Genomic DNA, 16148 nt, shown 5'->3' with positions numbered 1-16148 from the left:
CAGCTGCAGAATGACATTTCTTGAAAGCATCTATGATTTATTTTGTGCTCTTTAATTCCATTTTGTATTGAACACACATTTGTCATAGGGCTGTTGCTCCACTGGGTCATTTGAGTCTAAAACAGACAGAGGGACCCGATCCCTTGCTGGGATAAATTTCCCCCTAGCTTCCCTGTACCTATTTGCTGATTTACACCAGAAAAAAACCTCAGTCCAAATCTTTTAATTGAATTTCCATAGCTCGGCAAGATTTGGTGTAAAATCCAAGTGATTTTGATGATAGATAAGGCTCTGCCTGTAACTAACTGTCTGGCTGGAGTTCTGTAGAAGCTCTTCAAGCCACTGGGCGTCAGGTCCTGGGAACGAGATTGTTTTTGCAGAAACTCGAGTCTCTGGATAGGTTCCCTGGCTCTGCCTTTTCCATTTTGCTTTAAACACGTTCTGCTTTAGAGTCTGGGCCTGGAAGCAGGGAGGGCTGATGTGGTTCTTTCACGTTGCACGGATTTTTGTGAAAACAAAACAAAAATAGCTGAGTGGATTTGGAATCTTTATTTTTCTTTTTTTTTTTTTGAGAGGAAGAGTTGGAAAGCTGCAGGAGCTGAGTGAACACGTTGTTTCAATAGCAATGCCTTACAGTTGCTGTTACGTTTAACCCTCCTCACTTTTGGGAAGTTGCAGCCATAACTCAGCTCTGGCCTCGCATCCCAAGAGTGGCTGCCTCTGCCCACACATGACTCCATGATCCAACCTGCATGTGGGAAACTGAGGCAAAGGGACTCAGCCAAGGGACACTAAATCTGGATTAAACCTCGGCTCAGCCAAATGCGTGCTGCTCTTCCAAGCCAACATTTAAGGACTAAAATGTGCACTCAAGGAAACCCATTCAGAGGGATTTGAGTGATAATTTGGACGGGCTTAGCCAACCTTACCTGGAGGACCAAGCCTTGATCCTTTGCAACACAAACAGCCATAACAATGCACACCTGGTCAGCGTGTCTGATTGAGACACTGTCACTTAACATTGACAAATCCTCAGGAGATGCATTCCACATTCTTTCCACAACACTTTAAGCAAAGCATCCTCCTCCTCAGTGACAGAGTTTCTCCATCTGGAGGAGGAGGAGGATGATCATCTATCCAGATGATGGCCTATTTGTTTACTGGAAACATGCTGACGCAAGTGAATCGACCGACCCATCCATGGCCCCTGGTTCCCTTCTCCCTTTTCTGACCCAAAAGAATCAGAGAAAATTGAGAATTTTCCAAACAAATTCTGTTACTTCTCAGAAAGGATAGTTTTCCCAACTTGTACATTATTTTTCTGTTGAAAAATTGCTATCTTTCTTTTAAACAGGCTCATGTTATGTGATGTTTCCATTACAGTTACATAATAGCAAAGCCTTTTGATTGAGCAAACAAAGAAGTACATTAGCATCTCAATCTGGAAATTTCTGAGGTTTTGCCTTTCTCTTTCAACTCAGAACCTCTATGTTTCTTTCAAAATATTTCCCAAAACGTGTCTCTAATAGCTCTAGTTGTAATACTTATGAAAAACATCCCAGGGGAGAAATGAAAGTCAGAGACTGGCTGCAAAGAGGACATGGGAAAAGCCAGTGATTGCTTCAGACCTCATCTCTGCTCTCCTGCTTTCAGCACTGATAGAGCTCCGGGAGCACTCATGACTTTCCAGCAAGGAAAATCATATCAACAGCAGCTTTTTTACAACAGCAACAGCTGCTGAGGGTTGAGCTGGGGCTGAAGGTCCCTGGCAGTGCCCAGCTGGGTGCCAGCTTCCAGCTTTGGGAGCTGGGACAGGGCTGGGGTGCTGCCTCCCTCTTGCAGAGATGTCCTGTCTCACTCTTTGCACCAGGCTGTAACCGTAGCAGTTTGTTTTTCAGTCTGATCTATTTGCAGTAGGGTTTGCGGTTTCTAGTAAAAAGAGGGAGAAAAAAGCAAACAAAAAAAAAAGAAAAGAAAAACAGGCGCATGAAATGAGTTCTCTTCCCCCTGCTTCCCTCTCTTCCCTCCTCCCATTTCTCTCCCTCTCTCCCCCTCCTCTCTCCCGTCCCCTCTCTGTTTTCCTTTTCATGCCAATAACTAGAAGTCTGTAATTTCAAAGCTGCAGCAGTTTTCCCAGCGCCGTGAGGAATGTGTGAGTGCCTGCGCTGTGCCTGCAGGGAGCTGTGCAGCGTGGCATGGCGGGGCATGGGGCAGTGCCAGCTGTGAGCTCAGAAGACGTTCTGAATTTCACCCAGAGTGTGCCATTTATCTTTTTCCTTCTTAAAATAGCTTCTTTGCTGTGTGTCAAGTCCATGGCCTCCCCGGGTTTTCGAGCTGCCATCTGTTTTGTGGTTCATCTCATCCTCCTGTTCTGCTTGTTTCTGTCCTGAGAAAGGAGGCCTTTTTTTAGGAGGACGTAAGATGCACTCTGAACTCCATTACTGTACTTCATGTTCAGAAGGTGCCACATTCGAGCACTGCCCAAACAGCCAGTCCCAAATATTGTATTTACAGCTTGCTGTCTTTGTGTGAAGGCCACAGGAGCACAGGAGGCGCACAGGAGAGGAAAGCCAGTAGTGTGTGCATAATACTGAGTGTTGAGACCAAGGTACAAAGCTAGATTCTTGCAAGTTTTCTGGGAGGAGTTGATTTCAACCCATCTGTGCCTGTTGTCTTTTGTCATTAGATCCCTCCTCCTATGATGCAGTCAGAACAGGATGGGGCAGTAATATGAATTCTGGCCTCACTAAAAGTAAGTTGTCCCAATATGAATCGCAAGTTCTGCAATGGAAGATCAAAATGAGACTGTGGGGAAGATGGTCACAGTGAGCTTGTGTTATGAGCATCAGAACAGTGGAAAACCTGGGAACAGTAAGACAAGAGCCAGAATTCTGTTATGACAAAATTCTGGTGTCATTCTTTCAGGGACTGGTGCAGGCAGCTTGGGCAGGCTCTCAGAGATCCTTGGTACTTTGCAGAAAGCAGTCAAGCATGCAGCCAGGGCCCCTTCTGCATGAGCTGCAACTCAAACCACTGCTTTTGCCTCTTACTGAGTTTGCTACATCCCTGAGTTCACAAAACTCCTTGGGCCATGGGCTGATAACTCATGGGAAATATCAGTTCCCTGTTCCTGTAGACTGCATTCAGGTTAACATAGCAGATGATACCAAGCCACACATTTCCCTGCTCCCACTGCTGGGACATAACCCCACACAGCAGTGCAAGCCGGACACATCTGACTCAACGAGATCCTACAGGGTGCAGATCAAAGTGGCAGAACCCAGCAGTCAGTTCTCACTTCTTTGCTTTGCAGCTTTGTCAACCGTGTGCCTTCTGAACGTGGAGAGTACTCTTGGAGTTACAGTTTTCTGTTAAGAGAAATGATATGAAGAGGAGGAGCAGATTTAATGTCAAATTAATGTATAGAAATGGCTGTGATATTTTCGGCAAAATATTTGATTTGGTAAAACCAACAATTTTTGCCTTAAAAGGTTAATTAAAAAGGAGATTGCTTTTCCAAAATTACCAAAAAAGGTTCCCACATAAAAAAAGTGAAAATTAATACATTTTTAAAAATTCAGGTTTTTTCTTTCATGCACGTGAACGAGAATGGAAGTTAAGCGATAATAAAAGGCAGAAAATGGATGAGGCATCTACATCGTGTTTTCCTTGCCTGCTCTGCATATTTTCATTTTACAGTGACATTTGTAATTTCCAGTGAAACCTCACATTTTTTATAAGCTTAGAAAATGTTTCCTGTCTCAATCACTGTTATTTCCTCTGTATTTTGCTCTTGCCTTGTTCCCTGTTCATTTTTCCTTCTCTGTTCTGGTAAATAATGTCAGATCTTTCCCTGGGTTTACAGGTCCTCCTGTTGCAGGGACACAAAATGTGAACAAGACAACAGAACAGCAACGGCCCCAGCCAGGTAATTGTTGACTGTGCCATCACTGCATTTGCTGAGTAACTGTATTTTGTACTGGACTGGGGAAATAAACGTGCCAAGCAGCAACAACCATGGACACAGGACCAACTTGCAAAGCCCTACAGGGAAGTCTCAGAACAATGAGTCAACTGTGACCCAGCATTGACAGCAACCGTCCCAAACTGTTTCTGTTTTACTGCGTTGTCCTTCCCCATTCAAAAGAAACATCCTTGTTTCATCCGAGTCACATGCAGTGCCCAGCAATTGCATCTGCTTTGAAGCACCATGTATGCAGTGCAGTTAGAAGCGTGCAGCTGTGCCTGCTGCAGCCGTGGAGTGTTTGCTCACTGCCTCCTCACCTCTGTTGCAGTGATGTCCAATGGAAGCATCTCTGAATAGAATCAACAGGGCTTCCCAAGAGTCAAAGGAAACCAAATAAGAAAAGCAAACCCTGCTGGACAGCAAGCAGTAGTGTTTCCTGCTTGTTTCCCAGGGGGCCTTTGAAAAGCTAAATACCACCTTCTCTGCTTTGCACAGCTGCTTTCTATCCTTTTTTTTAGGGGGTTGGTTCTTTTGGCATCAGTTCAATCCACGAGCAAATGCTGTAGATCGAAATCACCAAAACCAGAGAGAAGCAAAGGAGAAGTGTAGACATTAGGGCTGAGGAGGCCCCACAGAAAGGGAAGGAATTCATTCCTAATAAATGCATTGTGGAGTTTTCAAGAAACACTCAGCCTCATTGGAGCCAGTGATAAAACTCCTATTACTCTCATTTGTCTAACATTCTTGTTTGCCTCAGTAAGGAGAGCTGGGTGAGCATTTCATTGATCTCAGAGAGAAGCAAGCTGGTCTGTGAACAAGTGAATTTGAAAATCTTATCTTCCGACCAGTTATTCCTATTAGAAGCAATTTATCTGCTTCTGATCTATTTCTTCTCTGCTCTCCCACACTTGTTTTGCTCATGCAGCTGAATGTTGTAGTTGACACATAAGCGTAGGGTATGGCCAAAAGATTATGAACTTTGAAAGCTGGCAAGTCTGAACCAAGTTAGAACCAAGGTGCCATTCTGGATTCCATGAATAAATGATGGTTGATTGTTAAGAAAGGATTAAGGTCAGGTCTGTCCCACAGCCAAGGAGAAAAGGCGGCACAAGTGAAGAAAATCAAAATGTGAACCGGTTTCTAGAATGGAAAGCAATGAATTGTTTCTTTTAGATGAAACTTTTATTAAGTTAGCTTTTGTTGTCGGCTTTTTTTAGATCCCTATCAAATCCTGGGGCCCACCAGTAGCCGTCTTGCCAATCCTGGTGAGTTCCTCTTTGAATTCTGCACCTCTGCTGTCATTTCCTTGTGATGTTCTGCTGCTGTGTGTGCTGGATGAGTAGGTGTTGTCAGCTTCTGGAGTTGGTTATGAGGGCAACGAATCATAGCAGTTGATGTCTCACAAGTCTGGATGTTCATGAAGTTGGACAGAATTAGTGGGGAGTGATAACTATGGGCACTTTGGATTGATACTGTTTGTTTACTGAAGGAACGCCTGAAGGAAATAGCAAAGGAAACATCCTTATAAGGTTTTTTACCTTTACTGTTAGAGTAACTACACATAATAAAACCAGGAGTCATCTCATCCGAGAAAGAAATAATCTGACATAACTCTGAAGACGTCTTTCCGTAATCAGAGAGGAAACTGTAGGTATCCAGAACAATACCCATGGTAAAGAGCAGGCAATTAAAAGTTGAAACACGCTATGTCAACCATCCAGTGAAAAGTTTTGCAGAACAGTGTGCTCAGAAAGAGACCTGTTTATGAATAGCTCAAAGATTTTAAGGCCAAAGGCGACCATTATGAAATTTAGTCTGACCTCAAACTCATAAACAGAACAAAGGGTTGATTAATTTGTTTGCTGGGAATCGTTTATCCATTCCTACATAAGACTTTCTAAGGCTTGAAGGAGCAGTTCCCAGTAAAGATCGAGATAGTCCTTCTGTTTCCTGCCTTTGTCTTTGCGTTTAAGCAGGAAGCACAATGTCATTTCCCTTCCTCTTTGGCTTGCTTCTTGCAGGGAGTGGGCAGATACAACTGTGGCAGTTCCTCCTCGAGTTGCTGTCGGACAGTTCCAACGCCAGCTGCATCACGTGGGAAGGGACCAACGGGGAATTCAAGATGACAGACCCAGATGAAGTGGCACGGCGCTGGGGAGAACGCAAAAGCAAGCCCAACATGAATTATGACAAGCTGAGCCGAGCCCTTCGATACTACTATGATAAGAACATTATGACCAAAGTGCATGGCAAAAGGTATGCCTACAAATTTGACTTTCACGGCATTGCCCAGGCCCTCCAGCCTCATCCCACTGAATCGCCAATGTACAAGTATCCATCAGATCTCTCCTACATGCCTTCTTACCATGCCCACCAGCAGAAGGTGAACTTTGTACCCCCACACCCTTCTTCCATGCCTGTCACATCATCCAGTTTCTTTGGAGCAGCCTCACCTTATTGGACCTCCCCTGCTGGAAGCATTTATCCAAACCCCAACGTTCCTCGCCATCCCAATGCCCACGTGTCACCGCACTTGGGCAGCTATTACTAGATGCGTTTCTCTTCGAGTGGCCTTAATCAGTCTTGTTGGACATTCCCTTTTTTTTTACATCTGGGATTTTTTTTGTTTCGTTTTGTTTTTCTGCGGACCCTTGACGGATAATTGTGGCCTTTCTGGGACAGAAGTAAAACTGGATATTGGCTATTCCTGGATCAAACCTTCTACTTTTGTAATTCTGCCTCTTGTGTCCTGAACTGAGAGATGGATGCTTCTTTGGGCCAGTACTCTGCATTTTTCTTTGGTTTTTAACGCTTAAATCCTCCATAGGAATTGACTATGAAGATTGTTCATCGTCACCTGGAATGACTATTAGCTTTTTGATGAATTTTTTTAAGAATTCAAAGCTGGTTGACAAGACATAGATCCAACTGTGGGTCTTAGGAAAACATGACTACAATTATTTTCTCGCTTTGGAGAGGGTAAGAATTTGACTACAAAGTCAGGAGGACCTTGGGCTGCAGGGGACTACAACTGGAATCTTAGCTTTAAGGCAGATGAGGATGTTCACCCAACTGGAAATAAAATATATGTATTCATATATATATATATATATATGTTCATGCATATTTTAAGAAGTAAAGGGCATTGAAGGAAATTTCTAGGCTGTGCAACTTCAGTAGACTGTGTATTAACTCCAGAAACACCAGAAACCAGAGCAAAAAAGTAACTTGACGTCATGCACATACGTTCTCTGAAAGCAAAAGTGAAGTGGGACAGATGACAGCAGGTCCTTGAGCTCTGCCAGAGCCTGGGGTCGCCAACCGCTACCGATTCGCGAACGCTGTGCGTTTGTCAGACCGCCACCAAAGGCTCAACCAATCAGAAGGCAAATTACTGTATAAATTATGCAGAGTTATTTTTCCCTATATCTCACAGTTTTAAAAGGAAGATGAACTAAAACGAGTTGACCTCGGTCACAAATGCAGGTTTGTTTTTTGTTTTGTTTTTTTACTGTCAGCTCAGTTGTTTGTGGGTTGTTTTGTTTTTTTTTTAATGTAATTTGTACATCTTTCCAATCTGTACATTTGGGCTGTAGCTTTGTACTTTTCGCTAAAAAAAGAATAAAGAAATAAGACGTGAGTAATGTATCTGTTGGAGATAGCCTAGGTCCTGCAATGGGATTCAGAATGGTCCCCAAACTGGCCAGAAACCTCCCAGATTTCCTGAGTCTGTCTAGGGTAGATGTTTTTCTTTCATTGGCTTGTCGTAGTTGTTTGCAAATTAACTCCATTTAGCTAACATGTTTCTCTTGAAGCTGATTGAAAACATTCATTGCAACTTTAAAGCGACTGCTTCAGTTTTTTGTGATTATTTTTCACCAAAATCTTGAACTTTGGAAAACTTTTCATCCACTTGGCAGAGAAAATTATCAAATGCTTCCCAGCACATCTTTTGGCACGGCGTTCCGTTTCCATTTCAAACACCGGTCGCTTTTCTACCACCTCTAATTTTGCATGTGCTGATTTGATGATCCGCAAACGGTGGTTTGGTGCCATAAACAGAAGGGTAAACCACAAACAGTTCTGTTTCAGAACAGATGTCTATAGGGGGATCAGGCCTACATGTACAGCCTGTTAGCTAACTTGTATTAATTGGCAAACAATTAACAGGATCAGAAATATCTCGTCTAGACAAAACCTCCGGGACTCTGTGGGTGCAAGATTTGGTCCATGTGCGTCCGATTGCAGGATGAGAGCCTGAATCCAGAACATTATAGTCTGCTCATAACTTTAACCAGAAGCACTGATGCCGTTATTTAACAGAAAGGAGGAATAAGGAGCTGATCCGTTCGGGTCTGAGTGCTTTTGGGATGTTTATAAGCAACGTTACCGCAATAATCGCAGATCTTAACGACGAAGAAATTACCCGTGGGAACGGGGCTTTTGCTACTATATATATGCAATGTACTTTTTGGATATTAAAATATATATAATTTTGCAAGTAATCTTGGTGTTTTTTAAAAAATGTATGAAGTGTTACGATGAAATAGCTGTATGAAGAAGATGATGTAAAAAATGTGGCAAAATAAATGGTGGTTTTCTTCTCAAAGGCATCATCTTGTCCCACTCTCTCCCTCCTCTCTCACAGCTGCTGACAGAGCATCAACGTGCATCTAAATTACATCCAGCTAAAAGAAAACCAAGAAATCTCCATAGTAGCAGCGATCACCATCCTTGGCTCTATAAAGTAATATTGACCTCTTGCTCCAGAAAACTGGCGTGTCTGGAGCCAGCATTCATTGGATCTAATCTAGAGACTGAAGCAATCAGAAACACAGGCTCCATCTTTTGTCCGTGTGGAGAGGGGGAGAGAGAGAAATGACAGAACAGGCGAGGCGCGAGTTGCAGTGTGTGGCACGAGGGCAGTGCAGATTGGGAGCAGATCCACGCTGTGCCACAGCAGCTGCATCACAGCCCTGTGCCGAGCGCCGGGACACGCAGCCAGAGCCAGCTGACAGCATCTCAGCTCTTTGCTCCTCAGGGTGCCCAGCAGCCACATACAGTGCAGTGTGTGCTACCAGCCTGCCAGGCTGCTCGCGTTTCTCACCTGTCCCCAGGCCCAGGGAAATGCAGTGCTCTGAAGCGTTGCTGAGGTGGAGCGGGAGGCTGCAAAAACAAGCACTGCCAAGGAATCATCTGACTGTGTCTAAAGGTCAGGCAAAGGCACTTCCTGTATTTTTTCAGACCCACGGTGGTCCTCAGAGATAGCTTGATCTTTCTGCAGATTTGATAAATCCTTGGAAATACATAACTGCACAAGCACACCATTTCCTTCCTCCACACACAGCCCTTTGTTGCTAAGTTTCTGCTACAATGGCTTTCACCAGCTTGATTAGCAGCAGCTCTGAAAAAGAGCCATGTTAAGCGGTTGTTCAGCCACCACAGAGCTGTTCCTTTGTGTATTCAGCCATACTTGCTCAACTGAGTCATAAGAGTGAATGTTTTGTTGCTTATCTCTATTGTTTTTCACTTCAGCTCAATCAGCATTCATCAGTAGAAATATCAAGTGCTTTCTTCTAACACAATGTACCTGCCCAGCTGAAAGCAATGGGAAAACTGAAGACTGAGTTTGCACCAAAAATACCTAAGGGCAGAATGTGGAGGCTATCAGAGTGTAACAGTGTCTTTGCCGGCAGCATTTGGCCAGCAGCATCCTTAGAAAAAAAGAAACAGGCTTCTGCAAACGACCATTGGAGCAGCATCTTTCTGACTGCTCAGCTTGCAGGACCTTAAAGGAGCTCAGCTTGGGATGGAAGGCAATCTGTGGTGCCCACAGCTCGGCTCCTTTTGGTCTCTTCTCATCCCCTGTGACTGATACCAATCTTTGCTGGTATTTGCTCCTATTTAGAATTAGGCAGAGTTCGCTGCCCACTGCAGGCTGCATTCTCATAAAAGAGAGAGATCTTACGAAGAGATCTGGGAGCTCAAAGATCTCACACCAGTGCCAGGCTGACAGTGGTGGGATTCTGCCTGTCAGCATTTTCATAAGATCTGAATAGTTTGCAATGCTCAGGTGGAGAACAAAGGATAAGAAAGGGAGCGCGGTGATCCGTGCGCATCCCCGGCCAGCAGGCTGAGCGCCGTGCTGGAAGCTCGAGGGACGATAGCAGGGAATCTCCCCTCCAGCACCAACAGGGGCAGAATAAACCAGGGATGCGATGGTACCGAAAGCACTTTCTGCTTTTCCCGGGAGGACACGGCCGATGGAATTCAAGTATTTCGGGCTTCGATCAGAAAGTTTACAAAACGGAGGGTTGGAATCGCACGACCATAAGGCAACCGAGACGGCAGAAACTCTGCACGGAACTTCAAAACCCAGAGCCAGGCAGGAAGCACCGCTCCCAGGGAAATCGGAGCTCATCTTCGGCGCTCGAAGCTGCGGAGCTGCAGCGGTGCGGAGCCGCGCTCAGGTCTCGCGCCTCGGGAGCGCGCAGCAGCGCAGCACGAGGCGGAGGGGCCGCGCGAGAGCGGCTCGAGGCCGCCGCTGTGGGGAGGAACCGTTAACGGTCGGCTCCGCCGTGGGAGCGGCCGCGCACGGCCGGCTGCCGTCCGGTGAGAGCCCGCCGAGCGCCCGCTGCCCTCGGGTGCCCCGAGCAGCTGCCGAGTGGGGTGAGCTGGGGCTGAGCCCCGCGGGAGCCACGTCGGGCCGAGTGAGCTCCGCGCGTGGGAGCGGAGGGCGGGCGGGCGGCTTCGGCGGTGTCTGCGCAGCGGAGAAGCGGCGCTGCCCTGGGCGCCCTCACGCGGCACAGCGCATCATCCGCGCCTTGCGGCGGCTCCGCAGTGAAACCGGGAGCGCTCCCGAAGCGGAGAGGCCGCGCGGAGAGGCACAGCCGCAGCTCCGAAGTGCAGCCCCGGGGCCGACCTGCCTGGCTGCTAGTCGTTCTTAGCGGGGAGCAGCCCCCAGATCCCCGCCCCGTCTTCCCTTCGGCACCACCTCTGCGCTCACGGCAGGGAATGAGGTCTACCGACTCTCCTGCGAAGCGGCTGAATATGTCCCGCTCTCAGAGCTCGTGCCCAAATAAGTCACTGCATGCGCTACGCTCTGTGTAGCAAAAAGAGGAACGCTTCCAATGAATTCTTGCTTCGCGCTCTTAAGATCCGCCGCGGCAGCGCGGGGAGGAGCGGCGCTGCGGCCGCCGTCCGTCGCGGAGCAGTGGCGCCCCCAAGCGGCCGCGACGCAGAATGCAGCGGCGGTCCCGCAGCTGTGCGGCGCTGGGAACTGCGGGCCTGGAGCGGGGTGCGTTACGCAGAGCGCGAGGGATTCAATGTTTTCTAGCAGCCCGCGGGTGGAGATGCAATGAGATTTTCCCGTTTCCAGCCTCCCCTCGCTCACCCGGCTCCCTGGAGCAGGGAGGGTTTATGTCTTGCTCGTGCAGCAGTTTGTGCAAGTTGTGAGCTTTGCCAGGCAGATGCTTCCACCACAGGAATGTCAGCTTGGCCTCGGAAAACACATTGTGTGCTCTCACAGCTGTGCAGAGAATGCTTTCGGCTTCCTCTCTGCAGTTGCAGTGTATTGCAGGCTGTATTTGATTCAGGGTAGATGTCAGTGCTGTCACAGCAGCTCCACAGCATCAAGCTGTGGGCGCAGATTCAATGGAGGGTTGGGAACTCACCCCGTTTCCCCCATCCCTGTGCTGGCAGGGCTCATGGGCTGTGGTTTCCCTCTGTTTGTGTGGGGAGCAAGAACTGCACCAGCACTGTGACGGTTCCAGGCACTGCAGGATCAAAGGGGGCAAAGAATGAGAGAGGGAAATAAAAGCTCTTTCCAGCAGAATCCACATGTGTGTAACCACATCAGCTTGCTGCCTGGGGAGAGGAAGGAGGCTGCGACACCTCAGCCACTCTCATTTGCGCTGGGGCTGTGCGCGCTGCTGACTTGTTTATGGGGGAGTAGCTGGGTTTACAAGGCAGCACGCACACACAGGGCTGATGCTGTGAGTTTGTCAGCCGTGCTGCGCCACATCACCGCAGTGAGAATCGGTCTGTGTATCCAAATGGTTTGCCAAGGTTTGTTTTATTGTTGTTATTTAGGAGTTTCTTCTCACCCATCGCTACCAAGGGCTGTGTGCAGACAGCTCATAGCACATGTTTACTGAAAGCAGTTATTTTAATTCACGGCCCTTTCTCCAGCAGCCAGCAGGACGCCTTATTCATTTGCCAGCAGGAGGGTGAATCTATTTCAAAATGATTGAAATATTATGCACAGCTTGAACGAATGTTTAAAATAAATACAGTAGAAGAAACATGTTGTTTGTGAAATGAGAAGATAAATTAAGTTTAGTGCAGACACATTATTCCCAAGCTTTGTTGCTTGGCTAATGCTTTCACAGCTAAGCCCTCTTGGCTTTCATTCAGCAGTAAGTACATGGTCTGATTTCCTCCCCTGAAGAGATGGCTTTGCTCTGTACCAATGAGGCTGATGGCCTCTGCATTGTATTCTGCAGTTGTTTCTGCCACCGGATGGACAGACTGCAGGCTGGGTGGACAAATGGAGGGAGAAGAGAACCATGAGGGTTTAGAAAAGAGTGCTGTGGAGATGTGACAACGAAGCGTTGTCACAGGCAAAGAAACCTGGCTTTTTTCCAGTATCGGGGCAGCAGTTCCCTCCAGAGCCACTTCTGCTCAGCAAGATTAAATTTATTTTCATCCTCTTAACTGAACTTTCTTTTAATGGAAGTAGAGGTGACAGCTCCCAAAATAGATTTCCTATGGAGTCTGTCCTGAACGGCACTGCATGCAGAGTGTCTCCGATAACCTTTTTTCCCTGCCCTGGGCCTTTATCTCTCAAGTGACACGCAGCTCTTTCTAGACATGAAGAGGAAATCCCCCACTGCTCCAGGCTCTGCGCTCCCTGGGTGGCAGCCAGAGGGAGGACGGCTCCTTTCCTGGGTCCTCATTTTGGTTGCCTACAATCCCAATCCATGAGAGCTTCGCTCAGCCACGGCCCTGCCAGCCTGGGGTCTGCCCAGTTCATGCTATGGCCAGTTCCCCTCTGTCGTGTTAAAAAGAAAGAGTGCAACCATCTCCCCTCTGTTAGTGCAGGCAGAAAGGCTAGAAATTGAGGAAGGTGTGACTGTCAGAATAGACTAAACAACAGATTATTATCTTTCAAGTGAGATCAGCTGTCTTCTGTTTGAGTTGTGGTAGCACTTAATGCTTTGTAGACATCTGTAGTAGCAATGCTGAGGCACAGCCTGAAGCAGGGATGGAGCACCTAGTGGGAAGGCAGGGCCAGCACAGGGCAGCTCAGGTGCATGCAATGCACTGAGTGATGGAAGGGCTGCAGCCAGGATCCACCCCTTCCCAGCCCTCATTTAAGGGTTGGCACTGGAAGTGAGGGAGTTTTATTGGGTGTTCCTGTGTACCTCAGGCCTTCCAAAGGTAAAAAGCTTTGCAGCTTCTTTTTGTGCCTGCGTGCCTATAGCTGTTGTATTTAAGCAAGTCCTGGCTTGCAGTATCCTGAGGCTTTGCTACTACATTGTCACTGTTGCACTTTCCATTGCATTACAGTGTTACAACACTGAGTAGCAACTCGGACAGTGAACAAAAGCACAGAGAGCAGCATCCTGACAAACTTGAGGCTCAGAGTTTTGAGATGGCTTCCCAAGGGCAGTGCCTGGAGGTGCATTGTTTGGAGACCCCTTGCAGTGTGGAGGATGCACGCTGCCTCTTGGGTCAGCATTTGAGTGTTTGGTGACTTTTCTCCTCATTTACGTCCAAGCTAACTTTCATGAATGAAAACAGGATTCTTTCCTATCATTTCCTTGCAGAGGTGGATTGGACCTTAATAAAGACTGCATTCTTACTTCACTTGGGCACTGTTGTGTGCCAGGCAGGGCAGAGGGCAGCAGCTGCCTTTGTGTTGAGAGCCACAGGTGCTGCATTGATTGTGACTGTAAAACGTTTTTACTGCTGGCAGTGTTTGCAGGACTGCAGAATCCCCACTCTTAAGGATTTGGGCAGTGTCTGTTAGTGACTCTGAGGATTTATGCTGGCAGTTCCTCCTTGCCATGCAGCCACGTGCAGTAGTTCTGATAGGTGACGAGGACAGAACTTTCTGTGCTGCTCATCCAAAGTGAAAAGGGATTTAACAACGATGTGCAGAAGAAAGACTGAGACGGCTGAGAAGTGGCTTTTAAAGTGCTTTAGTGACATCACTGTTCTTAACATTATTCTTTGTACAGAGTGAGAACCTCACGTCCCATCTTACAGATGGCAAATTGGAAATCCATGCCAGAGTGATTTGTTCTGAACCACCAGAGGGGCCGATGCTCCACTGGGGCTGAACTCCCTTGGCTCCCAGATCTCTATTGCTACACTCAGTCCACTCACAATGCTGTTGTGGTTATTTGACCTCTTGGTTGTGCCTTTCTTTTACAACCCCTTGATCCTGCATTTAAAAAGACACGTCTGTTTTACCAGTGTTTAAAATAGATGGTCTGATTTGCATCACTGAGAAGAGTTCCCAGAAAATCTCTCGCTCTGGTCCGATCACCTGAACTCTCACTAAAAGAACTTTTGGGGGGCATCAGGAGACCAAAAATATCAGATTGTGAGGATATGGATGGAAGTCACCAAAAAGCAATTGAAGGCTTTTGCTGCATTTGAAACCTAAATGCCAAAAATTAAAGCAGGAAAACGTACTCCTAGCTACCAATGAGCAGAACTTGTCTGCTGTAGAAATGCATGTTTTGTTTTGGTGAGGTGAACCATATGAAACTGGATGTGAAGATCATTTCTGGGGGCTCCTGAGCATCACTGCTGTGTGTAATGGCAATGCTGAGGCACAGCCTGAAGCAGGGATGGAGCACCTGGTGGGAAGGCAGGGCCAACACAGGGCAGCTCAGGTGCATGCAATGCACTGAGTGATGGAAGGGATGGAGCCAGGATCCACCCCTTCCCAGCCATCATTTAAGAGTTGGCACTGGAGGTGAGGGGTTTCTGCTGGAGATCCCTGCCTACCTGAGGCCTTCCAAGGGTGAGCAGTTTCTTTCCTTTATTTCTGTGCCCACAGCTGCTGTTCTGAGCACATCCTCACTTGCTGCAGCCCAAGGCTTTGCTACTATGCTGTCATTACTACAGGATCCATTGTATTACAGCATTTCACCGTGCTTTTGTCATAGCTTCAAAGAAAGGCCTGTTGGTGTTTGTGCTGTGGGCTGTTCCAAAGATGCATCTCGTGCTGGGAAGTTCCTCTCTTCTCCCAGAGAATTGCTCTCCCACCAGATGTGCTGCAGTCTGTGTGTTCCTCACCTCCCCACAGTGCTTGCTGTTCCACTGGCCTGTTGCCTTCTGAGATTTCTCAGTATCACAGCTGCTGCCTCCTGGCAGAAGTGGACAGAAGGGTGTCAGGAGGGTGAGACAACTAAGAACAAGCTGCAATGCTCCTTGTCTCTCATGACAGGTGTCTGCTTGTGCTTGTTTTTGCTTTCCACTTCCATTTGGTATTTTCCCTCAAGGAATCAAAAGCTTTCACAGAAGAGAGCCCTTTATGATGTTGAAGTTGCAGCAGGATGGCATAGGCTCTGCCTTCAAAATCCCTTCCTAGACGTGTACCATCCCTTAGTGCTCCATTTCTATTCATATGGCAGCTCAAAATAAGAAGGAATTGTTTCAAAATGTTCAAAAGTGTTCAAGAGGTTTGGAGCCGAAGGGTCTGCATCCACAGGGGGCTTTGGCAATGAGAGACATGCATTTCTGGTGAGGTTTTGACTTTTAAGTCCCTTTGGTCCTCATGGAGAATTTTGGCCTTCTGTCTGTCCTTCTCATGCTCATGTTCTCATAGCTTTGCTCCTTAAGAGTGAAGTTTCTCTAAAGTTTCTCTTTCCAGGCTTTGTAAGACTGATGTGCCTCTGGGAGCTCAAGTGAGTTGGATGCTCCAACTTAGCAGCCTCATAAAATGTCCCACAGATATAAAAATATAAATTCTATGAAATACATAGCGTTGTTAAATAGTGTTCTGTGATCACTGGTATGCTGGTCCTCTCTGATTTGAGGCTTTTGAGAAGATAAGATGCTGCTGTAGAGTTAAAACAAACCTGATATTGGTTTTACTAAGTTATTAATCCTCTCAAGATTGATTTAACTATGCAGAAAGGTGCAGTCTGATAAAGATTTGGAG

At 46.9% G+C, this 16148-nt stretch overlaps 1 protein-coding gene across 1 annotated transcript in view; it reads left to right on the top strand.

Annotated features, from left to right (window-relative positions):
- FLI1 (Fli-1 proto-oncogene, ETS transcription factor) overlaps positions 1-6518 on the top strand; it is a gene marked incomplete at both ends in the record, with an annotated part of 77518 nt that extends 71000 nt beyond the window's left edge. The window contains 4 exons of the mRNA XM_079545726.1: positions 2687-2752; positions 3866-3928; positions 5185-5232; positions 5989-6518. Coding sequence (XP_079401852.1) covers positions 2687-2752; positions 3866-3928; positions 5185-5232; positions 5989-6518 — 707 coding nt within the window. The remainder of the gene's footprint in view (positions 1-2686; positions 2753-3865; positions 3929-5184; positions 5233-5988) is intronic.
- Between the last annotated feature and the right edge of the window lie 9630 nt (positions 6519-16148).

Source organism: Tetrao urogallus, assembly GCF_951394365.1.
Source record: "Tetrao urogallus genome assembly, chromosome: 22".
In the NCBI taxonomy this organism is placed as follows: Eukaryota; Metazoa; Chordata; class Aves; order Galliformes; family Phasianidae; genus Tetrao; species Tetrao urogallus.
Note: the sequence above shows the minus strand (reverse complement) of the source record. Positions and strands in the feature narration are given on the sequence as shown.